At 43.6% G+C, this 17,506-nt stretch overlaps 1 protein-coding gene across 5 annotated transcripts in view; it reads left to right on the top strand.

Annotated features, from left to right (window-relative positions):
* stim2b (stromal interaction molecule 2b) overlaps nt 1–17,300 on the top strand; it is a 58,114-nt gene extending 40,814 nt beyond the window's left edge. For all 5 annotated transcript variants that reach the window (XM_082526040.1, XM_082526041.1, XM_082526042.1 and 2 more), the window contains 10 exons: nt 2,695–2,806; nt 5,009–5,120; nt 7,358–7,473; nt 7,592–7,769; nt 8,763–8,940; nt 9,601–9,762; nt 11,296–11,396; nt 12,210–12,448; nt 12,548–12,737; nt 14,954–17,300. In XM_082526040.1, the coding sequence (XP_082382166.1) occupies nt 2,695–2,806; nt 5,009–5,120; nt 7,358–7,473; nt 7,592–7,769; nt 8,763–8,940; nt 9,601–9,762; nt 11,296–11,396; nt 12,210–12,448; nt 12,548–12,737; nt 14,954–15,569 (2,004 nt within the window). In that variant the 3' untranslated portion in view covers nt 15,570–17,300. The remainder of the gene's footprint in view (nt 1–2,694; nt 2,807–5,008; nt 5,121–7,357; nt 7,474–7,591; nt 7,770–8,762; nt 8,941–9,600; nt 9,763–11,295; nt 11,397–12,209; nt 12,449–12,547; nt 12,738–14,953) is intronic.
* The last annotated feature ends 206 nt before the right edge of the window (nt 17,301–17,506 follow it).

Raw genomic sequence — 17,506 nt, 5'->3', positions numbered from 1 at the left:
AAAAGCCATATTAAACGCAGACTACTTTAGGCCCGGAAGTAGGATTCGTCACGTCATCACTTAACGACCGGATAACTCGAAAACGAAGCAACACAGGATTTTCAAATTGGTACAATACAGGTGCAGTTATTACTGGTGACCTCAAGGTCAAGTTCAGATTTCAGCAAAACGTGGTGGCCATGTTCCCCTGCTCAGCTGTAAGAACTACAGCCAGGGACCCTGATTCGTGTCTCGATTAATGCGCTGAGTCACACACCAGGTTTGTGTGTGAAGGTCGGATCAAGCTTCTGAATAAACACACAGCTGACGCACTTTAATCTCACGTATATTGACACAGTCAAATGCAGGAAGAGGCCATAAACATGAATATTTTATGGCCTCTGTTTCTTTTTTATTTTTTAAGTTACATGTCTACATTATCACCCTCTCTGTATCATGTCTTGTTTCTCTGTTTTTCATGCCAGTTATCCATTGTGTGTTAAGAGATGTATGACTTTGTGTTGACAAAAGAAGCGATTCGGTCACTTTACTCAAGTTAGTGGATTCGAATATATGAGCGTACATAGATACGAACCGCGCAGAAGGCTTTCAGAGAAGACTTAAAAATGATCTTTCTCCTGTGACAGCAGGAATGCTGGGAACATTTGTAGCAGACAGCCTCTCAACAACAGACAGCTTTTATGTATTCAATGTCAAACTCACGGCGCTCCTTCAGACTCTCTCAGCACGCTACAGAGATGCGTGAAAGTGCCAGTTGATTTTCGCGATAGATTCCCGTGTGCGCCTATACGTCTGTGTCACACGTGCACATCGTTCAAGATGTGTCATTAAATGCTTTTAGGACTTCTTCAAAGGAACGCGCAGTCGAGCGGTAATGACAACAGCTGTCTTGGTGCGAGCACACGATATTTTTTCTAGTAGTTTTAGAGACTGGGTGTGCTGTTTTATCCTTATCAAGTCAGATGTGAAGCTCATTGATCTGTAATCATGATTCATAATTGTGTGAAATGTCAAAACACCCTCGGCTGCTGCTCAAACATTCAGTCCTACGTGATTAGAAGTACCATTGTCTGCTGCTGCTGCTGGTGGGGCAGTTTTGTGCTTCTTGCTCCGTCGTCAGGACGCTCTGAACCTGCGGTTCATTTTATTTACCTCAGACATGTACAGACAGTTTTTCTAGAATTGCGAACAGTATATTGAGCTCCCTGCAGATTACACCTAAGCTGAAAACTCAGGAACTTTTAATTCTACAGCTCGGGCATCTTTACTATTAATTGCATAAGCTTCTCTTTATCTGTCCCTTAACTGCAGTTAACTGCATCGAGGTGCAGACGTGTCTGTTCCTGCTGTTCTTAATCTAAACTTGATTGCATGCGTAAACAAAAAGGGTGTTTTTGCTTAACATACCTGCATAAAGTTAGATGCTTCTTTTATTAATTTTTAGATTTGAATAGAACCAGTAGCTTATGTTTTTATTATGTTGGGAAATAAAGAGTTAGGTGGGGATTGCAGGATTACTTTGATATTTGGTCATACTTTGCATCACATTAAGGCTTCCTAGGACAAATATTTGTACATGGAAAGGTACATGAATAATAACATGTCATTCATGCATTGCTCAGGTCGATTTTTTGTCTTTTCAGAAACAGATTAAAAGGGACAAATCATGGCGAAATATAAACTAGAAAGAAAACCAAGTGTGTGTGTTCATTTGAAGAAAACTGGTTAGTGATTTTTCCGTTCAGGACATTTTCAGAGACTGTTTTTATTAGGTCAAAGCACTTATTAAATACTTATTATACATTCATTATTATAAACAGACCTTTTCTGTGACTTGTTTCCAACTTTTTTGATGCAAAACAGGCGATACACAAAAGACGGTGGACAAAAGAAGTGCACAGTCCTTCTGTTCCGTTACAAGATTTTAGGTGTTTGTCACATACAGATAGCTTGTAAATGTGTTGTTGTGGTTCTTGATATTGCCTTAAATCTATCAAAACAACTCTACACCTTATTCAAATGAGTCTAGGAAACACTCACAGCAATTTTTAGACGTCACGTTTGCAGGTAAGCATGATGCAATAGGACCGAGCTTTGTTGTGTGATATAAAAGGCTAATTACCTATCAGAAACAACGAGGTTTGAATTAGATGGCAGATCAGGTTTTACATCAATGCCAAGGCCACACACACATACAAATATTGTTCCAAGATGAGTGCTTTGAGGTGTTTTGTAGTCAGCCATGATCCTTGTTGATGCCACCGGTGTTCTGGCAATTCTTTGTGGGTTTGTTTGCTACAGCTCATACTCCACAGGGGCATTTTTTAGTTTTAGTCTACCAAAGGAGGACAGCTGGAAGCTGAAAGCACACACACAGGTGGAAGTGGCGCCTCTGCCATGGGTCTGTTTCTCCTTTCAAAGTCCTTAAAAGGAAGAAAGCTGAGCAAAAACAAAGTGTGTGTGTGTGTGTGATCCAAATCCAGACTTTTAGGCAAAGCCAACTCTCTGCGGCTCCCTCTGTCAAAACCACACATGGACATACAAAGACAAGCACAGCCATCTGCATCCCCCCTGGAGATCTTAGTGAAAAACACTTGTTTTAAAATGTTCTCTGCAAAAAACCTACAAATACATCCATCAGGATGATTCTGAAAATCTGTTGAAACTCACTTGTCTTTCTCTCTCTTTTCCTAGTTCATAATAGAAGATATGAAGCAGCAGCAAACCAACAAACACAGCAACCTGCACCGTGAAGACCAGCACATCACTGTGGAGGAGCTGTGGAGGGGCTGGAAAACCTCTGAAGGTAAAAAGCAAGCAGGTCGACTGAATTAATGTCATTAAAAACACAAAAATCTGCATAACTGTCCCGCATGAGATGGTTGGTACTTTGACACATGTAGGGAGGCTTGCTATAAGTGATACCTGTACTATAATTATAGTGGAGATAACAGGGAGTGAGCAGTTAAACAAGGAAGCACTTAAAAAAAACAAACAACCTATTTATCGGGAAGACGATATATACCAGTTTCCTGCAGGGAAACAGGAAGACAGCCGGGGGGGGGGCAATCCCTAAACAAGTGTCTGTTTTTATAGCACTCAACAGTAGTCGTGCATGTTCACTCCTGGAGCTTCCTGTTTCAGAAATTCATTTAAATTCAATTCAGTTTAATGATATAGTGCCAAATCACAACAACAGAGAAAGCCCTAACAATCACATGACAACTGAGCAACATTTGGCGACAGTGGGAAGGAAAAACTCCCTTTAACAGGAAGGACTTGCTGCAGAACCAGGATCAGGGAAGGGCAGCCATCTGCCATCGTTGTGGATGAGGGGAGGGGGACAGGATAAAACACATCTATATTTATCCTTTATGTTTAATAAAAGCCTTATGCAAAGATTTTTTTAATCTCGAACCGAGTCTTGAAAAAGAAAGAAATTAAAAATATGCTGAAAGTAGATGACGGTGTACATAGGAATGAACTCCTCATCCCATGATGCATTGCAAATCGCAGATTCCACAGCAGCCTTCTTGGATTTAATCATTCTCATTTTTATGTATTGTATAATAACAGTTTTGAATACATGCTGTAGTTTGTGACGTCTGAAGTTTCAAGCTCACTAAGCAATCTGATGCTTGTGGGTTTAGTCGACAGTGACCTCCACCAGTTGGAGAAGTTGCTGTTTCAGTTTAGGAATGTGAGCAGTGTGGTTACGAATAAACCATGTTTTTGTTACAACATACTGTTGTTTCACAGCGTCATAGCTAATACTCATAATCAAAACCGCTACGGAGAATGAAATGCTACTTCTACTATAGCAGCGCTGGTGCTTTATTTGGTAATATAATAATACCCAGAACCTTCTTCTTTTGAGATGACTGCGCTAAAGTCAAAAGTGACCTTAAACAACTTCATGATTCTCTGAGACGTCAGACGGACTTCTGCAAAAAGCCAGGACTGAAGGAGCGAACAAACATCTACTGACATTTACTCAAAGAAAACAAAGCGTGAGCTTTTACTCACTCTGCAGAACGTAGAGAAAGTGAAATGAGAGTTTAAGCAAACGCACTTCCATTCAAGAAACCCAGCTGAAATTCTGAGTCGTTTCAGTCATCCTTTATTTGTAATATTGTAATTATCAGGTTCTCAGGGGCAGTAGAAAAAAGTAACGATTTGCCTGATGAAATGTCCTTGTAAATGGCAAAGTGAAGCTGTGTTTACGCCACTGTGTCTCATCTCCTCTCTAATTCCTTTTTTATAACCCGTGACATATGTGGCTTATCTGCAACCACAGTCTGTCTTCCTCAGCTTGTTTGTGCCTGTTTGTTTATCACGCTGATGTATCTGTGCAGCTAACTGGGTTTTAGAACAAGTTCTTCACATGCACTCATGTTTGAAGCAAAAAATAAACTTCCTAGATTTATGTTGTTTGAATGCTTCATGGGTCTTGGTAAAATAAAATGTAGGTAAAGCCTGAAGCTTGGTGTCTTATCCTGAATCATTTTTCCCACCGTTACATCTCTTCATTTAGTCACCACAAACTTAGTGTGTGTCCCAACATAACTCTGGGACTGGCTGCGGCCCAGAAAGTAGAGCCTCATCCAGTCTGCATTTTGAGGTGTCCCAGGGAAAGGACACCGAACCCTAAAAAGTGCTGTAATCGCACTTCGAGTGCTCAATAAGAGTGGAAAGCTGTGCATTATAAATGCCAGTGTGTTTACCGTAACAGCAAAATGATGCAACGGCAATTAATCTCAACCTGGTAATGAAACATATACTCATTTACCCGTCACACAGGGAGGGTTTGTGTGCAACGAGTGCTTTTAACTTTGATGCTTAAACCTGCTTAAGACTGAGAGTGCTGTCGTGCTTTGGGGAATTTTGGAGGAATGCAGAGGAGCAGATAACGAGCAGTAAATCATCTTAGTTACTGATCTGTGTGTGTGTGCTTTCAAAGATAACAAAAACATCTTCATTTTTCTCCTCCCCTCTTTGTTTTTATCAGTCCACAACTGGACCACAGAGGACACGGTGTGGTGGCTGAAGGAGTCGGTGGAGCTACCGCAGTATGAGAAGAACTTCCGGGACTTCCGGATCACGGGGAACACTTTACCTCGGTCAGTACCGCACGACGCAATCAAACGTACCAGCTCTGCTTTTTTTTCTTTTCCTGGGGCAACAACATAATGACACAACATCTGTGGGAATTTGCAGTGTGACACATGTAAATAGAGTCTTTTCTTTTGTCATTTGCTTCTATTGAACACACTGTTTGTGCTACAGCATCTGAAAGCAGCCTTAGCTTTCATTAGTCTGTTCAATGCTGCCCACTGCTGGTTGTAAAAGGCAACACAGCCAATAATAGCATAACTTAAGAGCCCTTCTTTTGCTCTTGCATGAGAAAACTTTCCAAGGCTTGTAGGTTTTTTCTTTTCCAAGACAGGTCATGAAGTCAAACATGCAGCAGTACCCAAAGATCTATGAATGCTCTTGAACTCAGAGTGATGTCCCTGACTTCTCACGATCTGCTGTGAACCTAATCGTAGGTCGGTGGCTCAGTCTTTTAAAAGCGCTCCCAGGATATTAAAAATTCCCGCACGCAGCGCAGTGAAGATGAAATTTAATGAGCGTCGACATTACAGAAAAATATTCAGATGGACTGTGACTCACTGCACTCTGTATTTACGGCATGAGTAGACTGGAGGATGGTGGGTGGCAGGTTATTGAAGAGCTTCATGTTACGCCACAGAGCTTATAGGAGCTGACTCATGAAGTGATGTCACAGCGAGAGGGGTAGGGTTTCATCAGCCTGCCATGTTGTCTGCGCCGATTAAGACGGTGGTGGCGGCGGTGGTGTGAAGAAGGCGTCCTGGGAGACGTCGGTGTAGAGAAGGATTGAACTCTTTTTCTGTCACCACGTCGAGTGTGTTTGAGCTGAGAGTGTATCACTAACTCTGTTACACTCACAGGCTGCCTAAGAGATGCAAGTCACAAACTGGTTTCAGCGTTTTGGTTGCAAACATGTTGGTTTTTATGGAGCTAATGCTAGCTAGCTTTGTTAGTAATCTATAATCCATAAACTATAAGTAACGACAAATTAAACACACCATTATACAAGTCAGATAAATGCATTAAATGTTCCACCCAAACAGCTGCCCCCTGCCTGAGCCTGCCTCTGATGGAGGTTTCCTCCTGTTAAAATGGAGTTTTTCCTCCCCACTGTCGCCAAGTGCTGTATGGGGTATCGACTCATTGTTGGGGGTTTGGTTCTAATATTGTAGGGTCTTTACCTTAGTTTAAAGCACCTTTCAGTTCAGTTGAGTTTTTCTTATTTAGCTCCACATTCATGACAACAGCTGTCTCGAAGCACTTCATATATTAAAAAGAAATCCAAACAGTCAGATGCAGCACTTGGCGACAGTGGGAAGGAAAAACTCCATTTTTACAGGAAGGAAACTCTGATACAGCAAGTATCTGCTGCCCCGGCTTCAAAAAAGAGGTGAGGGGAGGGGCCCAAAGACACACTGCGACAGAGAGAGGCAGGGTTTAATAATTACAAGACGACCTTTAAGGTAACTGTTGTTGCGAAATGGAACTGAACCCTAACAGGCACCAGTAGTACAAACACAGATGTTGATTAGCTGCACATGCCCGTGTCAGCCCACCTGTCAATCGAAGCTATTTCTAACTCCAGTATCCAGATAAATTCAAACAAAAAGTTATAGACATAAAGGGAGGAAGCTATCTATGGAGGTCAAGGCTGTCTTGTTTATCTGGCTGTAAATATGCTTTTTAACATGGGGGTCTTATGGGGAAACAAGCTGGGCTAAGTGGCCAATAGATAAACTGCAGTTTTTTGCTGTTTTCGTGTTGTGTCTTCTCGTCTAGTGTGATGTTACTTAGCTGAGTCGTTGTTAGGAGCTGCTGTTGTAATGGGTAACGTTTGTGTTGTTAGGATGAGGTCATGTGAACTCAGAGTCATTGTAGTTTGTATTGATTTTATTTCATTTTTAATGTTTCTCTTCAGCTCAGTGTGGCTTTGGCTGTTCCTGTTGTTTAAAGCTGCTTGTGTAAGGTTTAGTTTTTATGCAGAGTGTGTTTGTGTGATGTTTAAGAACTGCAATGCAAACACAACTTCACACTCATGTGAACGCCCCGGTCTCAATAAACATGTGCATCACGTGTCCCTCTGATTGTATCGTTAATGTTGTGCAGATAACAAATTGACAAAGACTAAAACAAACAGCAATTCTTGTATGATGTTTAAAATGTGTTTTTTGCCACATCTAGTTTTAGTTCACTTTGAAAACTTTGTTTAGCATTCAGTCCTGTCTTTTCTTCTCCCCCGTTTTAGAATAGCGGCAAATGAACCGTCGTTTATGTCGATGCAGCTGAAGATATTAGACCAGCGGCATAAACAAAAACTAAACCTAAAGGCGCTCGATGCAGTGCTGTTCGGCCCCCCGCTACGTAAGTATAAAGCCGCGTGTCATCACACTTCATGAATATCAGTGGAAAATGAGCTTAAAGAAAATGTATGAATGCATGAATCCATCACTCTTTCTTCTGCTCGTCCTTCCCCGCACAGGTCCGCAACATAATTGGATGAAAGACTTCGTCCTGATGGTGTCCATTGTGATTGGTGTCGGGGGCTGCTGGTTTGCTTACGTGCAGAACAAGTCCAGCAAGGTGCACATCTCACAGATGATGAAGGATCTGGAGAGCTTGCAACATGCTGAGCAAAGCTTGTTAGACCTGCAGAGTCGGTAAGAGAGGGACGTGTATTAGACTTAGATGAAACACTGATTTAATGGTCACGTGCTGCCGCTCTCCTTTCACAGAGAACAGCAGCACGGTGGTGCAGCAGTTAGCAGTGACACCGCTATGGGCTGAGGCATGTTCTTCTATCTGTCCTGGCTTTGTATCACTTAAAGACTTGTTATCACTTGTTTTCATCATGCAATGACTTCAATACAACAACGATGTCACCTTAGTTGAACACCTTAACTATACCCTTAACTAATTAAAGCCTGAACCATGAAACAATTTTCAGAAAATCAGAGAGAAACATGAAGATGTACTTAATTCTTTGTCATCTAGAGCGGGTGAAATCCAAACTTTGTTTTTAAATCATGTAAAACTTAAACCGCCTACAGCAGCTATTCCCACAGGCAAGAGTGCTACGGCCCACTTAAAAACCAGAAAACCCCACGGAGAGCAGCCAAACTTCACTCTAATCAAAATACAGAAGAAAGTGATAAGTGATTTTATTCCAAAAACATAAACAACACAGGCTCTTGGCTATAAATTCCTAACGGTACCAAGTAATAGGCAAAGTTTTTTAAGGTCACCTGCTGCTGGGACACAAACTTCAATAGGAATCAGTCAATTTAGGTCCGAATAACGAGTAATATCACAAACTAACCACCTCCTGTTACCAGTTTTAATCCACTTTTTATATAAATAAATATTTTAAATATAGTGGATTTCTGTTATTACTTTGGCACACCTGCAGTACCAATGCGGTCCACCGTTGGGCTCCAGCTCACACTTTGGAATTCATTGCCCTACAGTACTTATAAAGTCCTTCTAAGCATACAAATACCCCTATTTCTTCTTCTTCAGTTGGCTGTGTTCTAACCTTCCATCCCAACCACACGAACCCTCTGCATCCCCTCCGTCACCACATCCACGACTTTCCTCTGTTCCCGTGTTCCCATGTTTCCGCCTCACCGTGTATCCTTCCCGTCCTCTTCCAGGCTCGAAAAGGCTCAAGAAGAGAACCGGACAGTTGCTGTGGAGAAGCAGAACCTCGAGCTGAAAATGAGGGATGAGATTGACGGGGCTAAGAAGGAGGCTCACAGGCTCCGAGAGCTGCGAGAGGGCGCCGAATGTGAGCTGAGCCGGCTCAAATATGCCGAGGAGGAGCTCGTACAGGTACGGCTCGTTGCCCCGGAGTCCTGCTCGCAAACAGATTTATTGTTAGTCAGAGTGAGGGAAACACAACCATAAAACTGCTCCTATTGGCTGTTGGCTACAATGTAATTTCAGATTCTATGGCGCCATAAGGAATATCCAGTGTATTCACATATACAACAGTCACATTTATTATCATTATGTAAATACTGAATTGTATATTCGATTCAGAGCATGAAATAAAGGGATAGAGGCGAAAATCTGGGACATCGCAATATGCGGATGTAAATGTATTCATTACTGTGGCGCAAACAACTTGAAATGAAAGGATTAATTTCATATTTTCCGCATTAAATTTTCATTTCTTCCATAAAACACCTACTTTGCATATCCTCGAGATTGCCTCATTTCCCCTCACATGGAAATACAGCACCGATATATCTCTCTGTAATGAGTTCTCTCCGTGCAGGCGAGCCAGGATTGGGCTCATTTACACACGGCGAACGCAGGACTTAAACAGTAAATGGAGTTCATTTGAAATTCGCTGAACGCTAACCTTCGCTTACTGATGCGTTTGATCGATATCCTGTGGGAAAGGGTGCTTTCTTGTTTGTTTGTTTGTTTTGTTTTTTGGCAGCGAATCTGATTGGCCTCTCGCGTATCGCGCTCTTCCCCGTGTAGGTACGGAAAGCTCTGAAGCGAGCGGAGAAGGAGATGCAGTCGGAGCGCTCGGTGCCCGAAGCTCTTCAGAAGTGGCTCCAGCTCACGCACGAAGTGGAAGTTCAATACTACAACATCAAGAAGCAGAGCGCCGAAAATCAGCTGTGCGTCGCCAAAGACGAGGTAACCGGCTAACTTTTGATAGGTTATTGCCAAGGCTCAAAAGATTACACGAGAAGGACACGAGGTGCTGGACAGAGAGCAGAAGCTGCTGCTGTGAGGATGTGACCACTAAGCTCTCCAAAGGTTACGTGCTGTGATTTGGCATGATATCACACATCTCATGAAGTGTTAACGTTTGGAAATTACTAAAAGATCAGCACTGGCAGAGATTTTAAAACATTAAAAGAAGGTCTTGCTGCCTGTTTGGATTACTTAAAGGAATGATGTTGGGGAGAAAAAGCCATTTATATTATGGAACTGCAAATCTGACTGAGCAGGACACACTACTACTACTACTAAACTACTACCATTACACCAGGGGACTTTTGTATATCTCTTTATTACAGTGGCCCTGAGAGTTCAAATAGAAAGCACCAGCAATCAGAAAAAGCTAAAGGGGAAAAAAACGTGAAAGAAAACGTGTTTTTGGGGCGACGACAACCTGACGGACCAGCTGAGGAAGTGACAAGCTAACAGTAAACAGCTAATAGCAAACATGTATCTACAGTATTATATAAATCATGTGATTGAAGCGCATGCTAGCCCACAACAACACTAATGAATCCTCTGCTTCTTTTAAGCGTGTCTCAGTGCGATATGTCACATTCTGGTTTCTGTCAGTTCTACAGCTGATCCATCAAGTCACTGTGTCCCCAGAAACGCTTGCTAGCTATTTGCTTGTGGGTTTTTTGAGCTGCAGTGCATTTGACCTGTCAGGGCCACCGTACTTCATCTCAAGCACTGAAGTCTCAGCAGTGCGTTGCATCCTAGCAGGCGCGTAACTACTCTGTGATGTTTTGCCTGGTAAATAGTGAAGAAATAGGACCAAATGATTCAGCACGTTTTTCTTTGTCACCTGCGTCTGGCAGAAGCTCATAATGGACTGGAGCTGAAGATCCTCTCCATTAGATGCAAATAGACATCAGTGAATGAGTTTACATCAGCTACATTAATCTGGCTTACAGCAGAGAAAGATTTAGTGCAGTGATCAGCCTTTTTAGGTAAAGATGCTGTGTGTTTTTTTTGTTGTTGTTTCCACTCAATTTAACAAAAACTTGGGAGGGAGTTTATGTTCTATCATATTAGCTTCTCTTAATCGGCTTCCTGCTCTTTTTTCAGCTGCTTCCTTTAGCTTGTCTCATCCTATCCCCAACATCCTCCTCTGTCACAGCATCTCTCCTTCATTACATCCAGGAATCTCTTCTGTGGTCCGTTTTTGTCCATTTTATCCACTATCCCTGCGCTGCACATGTCCAAACCATCCCAGCCTTGCTTCTTTAACTTTACCTCCTCTGACTCACTGCTAAGAACAGAATTTGATGTAAATGTCATCTTTTTTTCTTTCTCACATGTCTGGGGTGTGTATTTACATCACATGGTGTATAAAGTCCTTTGAGATGATGGTTGTTCTGAACTATCAATATTAAAAAGAAAATTCAGCTTATGTGAAGCTGAAATTCCAGCCAAAGTAACTCTATGTTTTCCCCATTTCAGGCAGAGAAAATAAAAAAGAAGAGAGGTTCTGTGTTTGGGACTCTTCACGTAGCCCACAGCTCGTCACTGGATGAGGTGGACCACAAGATACTAGAAGCAAAGTAAGAAAGACAGACTCTAATGTGCAGATTACAATAAGAAATATCACCTGATATAGATTTATAAGGAGGCATTTATAACAGAGGTGCTGCACGCTTCATGACGTGATCATAAAGGTAATTCAACAGCTAAAAGTAAACACGGGAAGAGAGGATTTGTTTCAGCCAGGTGTGATCTGGCAGTCAGGAGTACAGACAGTCGGTGAGGCTTTCCGTGCCTTTTTACACCAACGACGACTTTATCCTTGGCAGCTTTGCTTTGTGTGGGGATTAAATGTAACTGTAACTTCGGTCGTTGCTGTGCTTTTTGGAAGTCGAATTTCCCAGAGGAACCCACCCGAGGGATTAATAAAGTTCTATCTTATCTTATCTTATCTTATCTTAAATACTTTTGTTTGAGCCATCAGAGCGCTCAATGCATTTAAGAAAAACAGCTCTACAGTGTCGAGTTCTTGCCTGCTTGTGTGTTTTTTGCTCGTTTTGTCTTTTTTACCACATAAAGCTTTTACGTTCATGGGTCGATAAACACAATGAGATGTATTTAATATATTCAGAGCTCTTGGAGAAGCTAGGTAGCGCCACTGAGGTAAACAATTCATCTGTGTTCAAAAGAGGAAGATCAAGCGTGAGAACAGAGCGAAAGTGTTAGACACAAGTTTAAATCCGTAAACCCTGATGGATCAAAGCAAAGTTGGCATCTTACTGAGTCTGACTGGGGAATGTTGATCGGTAATCTGAAGCAGAATAAGCTCAGTGTTTGCATGCTTTTCTAATTTAACTGAGTCTGATTTATTCATTCGTTCGTCTTCATATTAGGAAAGCCCTGTCGGAGGTAACGGCGTGCCTGAGGGAGCGGCTCCACCGCTGGCAGCAGATCGAGAAGCTCTGCGGCTTCCCTGTGGTCAATAATTCGGGTCTGCCGAGCCTGACCGCCAGCCTTTACTCAGACCACAGCTGGGTGGTGATGCCGCGAGTCTCGGTTCCGCCCTACCCCATCGCGGGAGGAGTGGACGACCTGGACGAGGACACGCCTCCCATCATTCCACAGTTCACAGGTGAGCGAGGCGGCAGAGCGCGCCGACGCTTTGTAGCCGCAAAAGTGGCACGGCATAAATATTGACGTCTCCGTTTGCCTCTCCTCGTTCGTCCTCCAGGGACTACGCTGATTCGGCCCGCACTGACACGCAACAGCAGCATGTGCCGTTCCCGCCGGAGCCTGCTGAGCTCCCCGCAGTCCTCGCTGATGTCTGCAGACCCAGACCTGCTGTCCATGGCGAGCTCGTCCCTCTCCTATCGCCCCGAGGCGGACGACGACGTTATCATGTTCAACTCTGAGCGAAGGGGGTATGTGTGGCGATGTGTTTGTGTGTGTGTAGTTTTTAGTTTGCAAAAGGACTCAAAAGAGAAACATTTTACAAACTTTCTTCATTCATTTTTAGCTCCTAAGAATAGGATTTCACGCGCTAAAGTTTCAAATACATACATTTCCTTCTGCTGTTAGTTGCCGTAGCACCTCTTTTCCGACCTCTGTTCAGCACCTCATTAAAATACCCCAGCTGCCCTGATCAGTCAGCGGGTCTAGCAAAATCTAGTTTGGTTATGTAACAACATCACAGCATTCAGCCCTTTGTTTGAACCACGGACAGACCAAGAGCAAAGGAGCGGCTCGGCCTCGCTGAAGTTTTCAGTGAAACTCGAGACATTTTCAGGATTATTTGTCTGTCAGCAAAATAACTCAGAACCTGTCCAGCTGCATTTAGAGAGACTTGATGGTAGAGGCTGAGCCTGACTGAAGGAAGAATACTTTACAGGAGTTTTAAACTTCTGTGTCAAATCTACGCTGTAGTTAGGTCGTAACCTAACACCTCTCACGTCCACCTGTTCAGTACTTGAGATTCCTCCTGTGGACTTTTGGCTGCTTTTGACCGGAGCGTTTGAATTTATCAGTGAGAGAATAACAATCATCACATTAATATAAGGAAAAACAATCATACTGTCAAATATAAAGACTCTCATATATTTGCTGAAACTATAGGAATGTACCAAAGAGGTAAACTTGAGGGGCAAGCATGAATGCTGGCAACAGTTTCGGCTACTTTCCTTCAGTTAGCCTCCACAAAGATTCACCACAGAAGTCAAAATGAGCCGTCAAACGTCGGTGGGATACAGAAAAGTTTGTTTGAACTGCAGATTATGTCCATAGACCTGGAAATGCTGAAATTGGTATTTTTTTGGTTCCAAATAGTGTTTAAAGTCTTAAAAGTTGCTGTTATTGTTTGTTTTGTTTTATAATTCAGAGCTCTCCCGTGGATATACAAGCCACATTAGCTGTGCAACATGCGAGCACCAGTGATTTTAGTAATGGATTTGGAGGGCAGCCAGAAGCACAACATTTGCTCTGTGTTCTCTGAGGCGGATACAGAGTTAGCAGTAGGGGCTCCAAAGAGCAAGTAACTGTGGCAGACTGTGAGGTACCGCCTTGTTTTATTTTATCAGGGCGTGCATGCTAGGTGCATGTGCTACGTAGTGATGCCGGTAGGTCACAGGACAAAAGCCTGGACTTCAAAATAAAGTGTTACAGGGAGTTCAAGTTCTATGTTTCCTGTGAGAGAGAATAAATCCCAGATGAGGACTGTGGAATTGTAACATCAAGGAAAGGAAATAATACACCAACATGTGATATCCCAGCAGACATTTCTACGCTGAATAACCGTCCTCAACATTTAGTTACGGCTGAAAAATGGTTCCAAAAGTTGAACTTGTGTCACAGACGTGGAGTCGAGGTACGTCTTAAACGGTGGCTGGACATCCCAGATAGAGACGGGCTGTGTTCAATAAATATTTTCTCTTATCTCTAACTGATAAAAGAATTAATAAAAAATAACAAGAAGGAAAAAAGTCACAACTCTTTAGTGACTCACTCTGACATTGTGGGTGCAGCATCTCTGTACAACCTCTTTCCCAGTAACACCAACTCGGCTCACCTGACTTGTCTTTTAGGGGTTTCCATTAGGTGGTAGTAGCTGGGAGCCAATAATCTGATTTATATTTCTCACTTTGTCAGAGACAGTTTGTAAGAGACCCGACCTTCACTCTGCACTCAAACAACGTCGACATCCGTCTGCGGTTCGGTTCTTGGGGTCTGAAACCCCCGACACCACCTGCTGTGGTGGTGACGGGGAGTTTCTATCATGTGCTGAGATGTTCACTTTAAATCTGGCAATAAATATTTGTCATTAGGAAAATGCAAAAATGCAAATAAAAGCGTCTGATCCAGGATCACAGAATGTTCTCAGGAGCGCCTTTCCTCAGATGATTTTAGCATCGCTGGAAGACGAGAGAGTGGATATTTAAGGCGATTCAGTGCCGTGTCGTCCGGTCGTAGAGCAGAGACAAAGACAATGAGTCCATCAGGTGATCAGGCAGCAGAGAGGGGAAGTGACTGAACATGGATGCAGGCGCATTTAGAGAAAGGCTAACTTTAAAATAGCACACATAGAAGATGTTTTTCAGTGTTGTTTATCAGTCTGTGACCAGCCTTGTCTGCTCTCCTTTAATAGGGAGGCGTCTCAGGAGGGCAGCTCCGACACAGACTCTCTGAGCTCAGTGGGCCGCAAGTCGCTGCACAACCCCTGCTCAGCGGCCTCGGAGATCCCCTACCGCAAGATCTCCCGCGAGGAGCTGCTGCTGTTCACCCAGACCGCAGAGCGCCCTGCATCCACCACCTCCACCACCCACACCAGCAGCAGCAGCAGCAGTCTCAGGGACACGCCTCCTCCTCTGCCTCCCACCCCGGCCACCACACCTTCAGGCCCGCCCTCCACCTCACCTTCCCCGGCCTTGGAGCACCATCAGTTTGCACAAAGAGGCTCGCCCGACCTCACCCGCATCGTACCCGAGTCCCAGAGCGGACCTCTGGGGAACGTCACCTCTCCGACGGGCAAGGGCATGTACAACGGCATCCTGGAGAAGTCCTACAGCTTCGGCCAGCTGCCGGCAAGCATGCTGCCTAATGTGGGGCGCCACCCGTCTCTTACCTCCCTGGACTCGGAGGGCCGGAGTCTGGGAAGGGATTACAAGCTCCAGAGCACGTCCTCCCAGGACTCCTGCGACAACGGAGAGAAAAGCAGGCGCACGTCCTCTAAAATCAAAAACATATTTAAAAAGAAAAAATAAAACTTGAGTGTGTCTGTGTGTGTGTGAGTGAGAGAGAAAATCAAATCTTAAAAAGTTGTTTTAGCCCTAATATTAAAACAATGGACGTCACTGTAAGCTAAAACATTTCATTTTCTCTCTTAAGTTCTTCTTTTCGTCATCAAAGATGGAATGTAGCTCAGCCTGGGTGCCTTTAAACGCCTCCCCAGGCTGATAGCCTTATTTTTCAACAATGCTTTTTTATTTAGTCACTCACAGGGAAACCTGCAAAAGGTCAAGTCAGCGAAAAGGTCAAAGGTCATACTTGTTCACTGTCTTCTCTTAATTTTATCCCGAGTTTGAACCAAAAAGCCACTCATGTCAAAGGATGTAAAAGGTGCAGTCTGTGTATGTTTAGTGTTTCACTGTCGACGTTGAGCACAGAGGGAGAGAGAAGGGAGGGGGGGCTCGCTGTTCCTACCGGGACGCTCGCTTTCAGTGGCGACAGCGGCACACGAGCAAAGCCCGGAAAAAACAAAAGGTTGTGCAAACCATATTTCGTCCGATTCCTTTCTCACGCGCCCCGACTTACTTCTTTCCGATCAAATGATGAAATTGCATCTTGCAAAGTGTTCGAATCCTAAACGTGTACTTGACTAATTTCCTTTGATGGGGGGAAAAAACAAAAAAAATCCTGCTAAAAGTTTGTTGCACTACTGCTTTCCTGCTGTTCTTGGAAACAGCCGCTGCTCGCGGAGGACATTTGGAAATCGACACAGAGATGAGAAGAATGCACGGGCAGCTGCACTGAGGATGCAAGCGCATAATGCCAGAGCCAAAATTATGTGATCGGTCCCAGTGCCACTGTTTATGCTCGTCTCCGTATATAAATATATATATATCCGTACTTTGTTTTCACTTTATTATGTTCTTACAAATGTTTTTAAGTGGATTAACGGTGGCGATGATTTGATCTTAATGAATATGCAGACTTAACTCACACCAGTCACTTTCCCTGTACTCTAGCCTCCCCGTTATTACTTGATTACCTGCTTCCTGTAGCCATAAATAAACGTTAAACGTACATTTCTGTTTCCAAACTTCTAGATTTTTGGTCAGATTGGCTTTAAACATTCATGCTGTATTTAAAGATGCACAAGACAGTCGCTATCAGCGTTCACAGACACTACACAGCGATGATCATCTGTTCAGGAGAACAAAAACAACGATAAAATAAGAGACTTTCTGATCTGGATCTGATCAGTACACCAGTCCCCGCCTCTCTCTCCCCACTACCCCCAACCGCCACCACCACACACTAAGCTCGAAGGTGACCCACGCAATACGGTCCCGCTCCTCACCTCTGGGCCCGCAACCGAGCGCACTGATGTCAAAGAGCTCCTGCTTCACACTGTGATTTCTGGCTTCTTCCCCTTCATCCCGGACCTGGCTGTCACTGCTGCAACTCCACTCGACCGGGCGCGTGCCTGCAAACGTGATGGGGTGGGTGTGGAGGAGGGCGATGCCACGCATGAGGTTGCGTCTCGAGTGTCAGCACGGCACAGTGAAGCGAGTGTTTTTAAATAAATATATGTTTGGAAGCTTGTGGACGAGGCAGCACACGATGAAGGAAGACAGGCCTGCGAGACGAGGAGGACACGAATGTTTACGAGACATTAGTTGTTTTTTTTTTTGTTTTTTTGGAGAACATTTTCTGTGTGAATATTTGTATACGGTAGAAGAATTAATAAATAAATAAAAAAAATGGAGGCATCGGAGATGTTTCAGTGTCATGTTTGCAGCAGCGTTTCATGTCTCCCCTCACCCCCAATCGGACGTGGCAGATGGCTGCCCCTCCTTGTGCCTGGTTCTGCCAGAGGTTCCTTCCTGTTAAAAGGGAGTTTTTCTTTCCCACTGTCGCCAAAGTGCTTCCTCGTCTGATTGTAGTTGTAGGTTTTTTAATCTTACAATATACTGTT

This window comes from Aulonocara stuartgranti, assembly GCF_965226115.1.
Source record: "Aulonocara stuartgranti genome assembly, chromosome: 3".
NCBI classification, from domain to species: domain Eukaryota; kingdom Metazoa; phylum Chordata; class Actinopteri; order Cichliformes; family Cichlidae; genus Aulonocara; species Aulonocara stuartgranti.
This window is presented reverse-complemented; position numbering and strand designations above follow the sequence as displayed.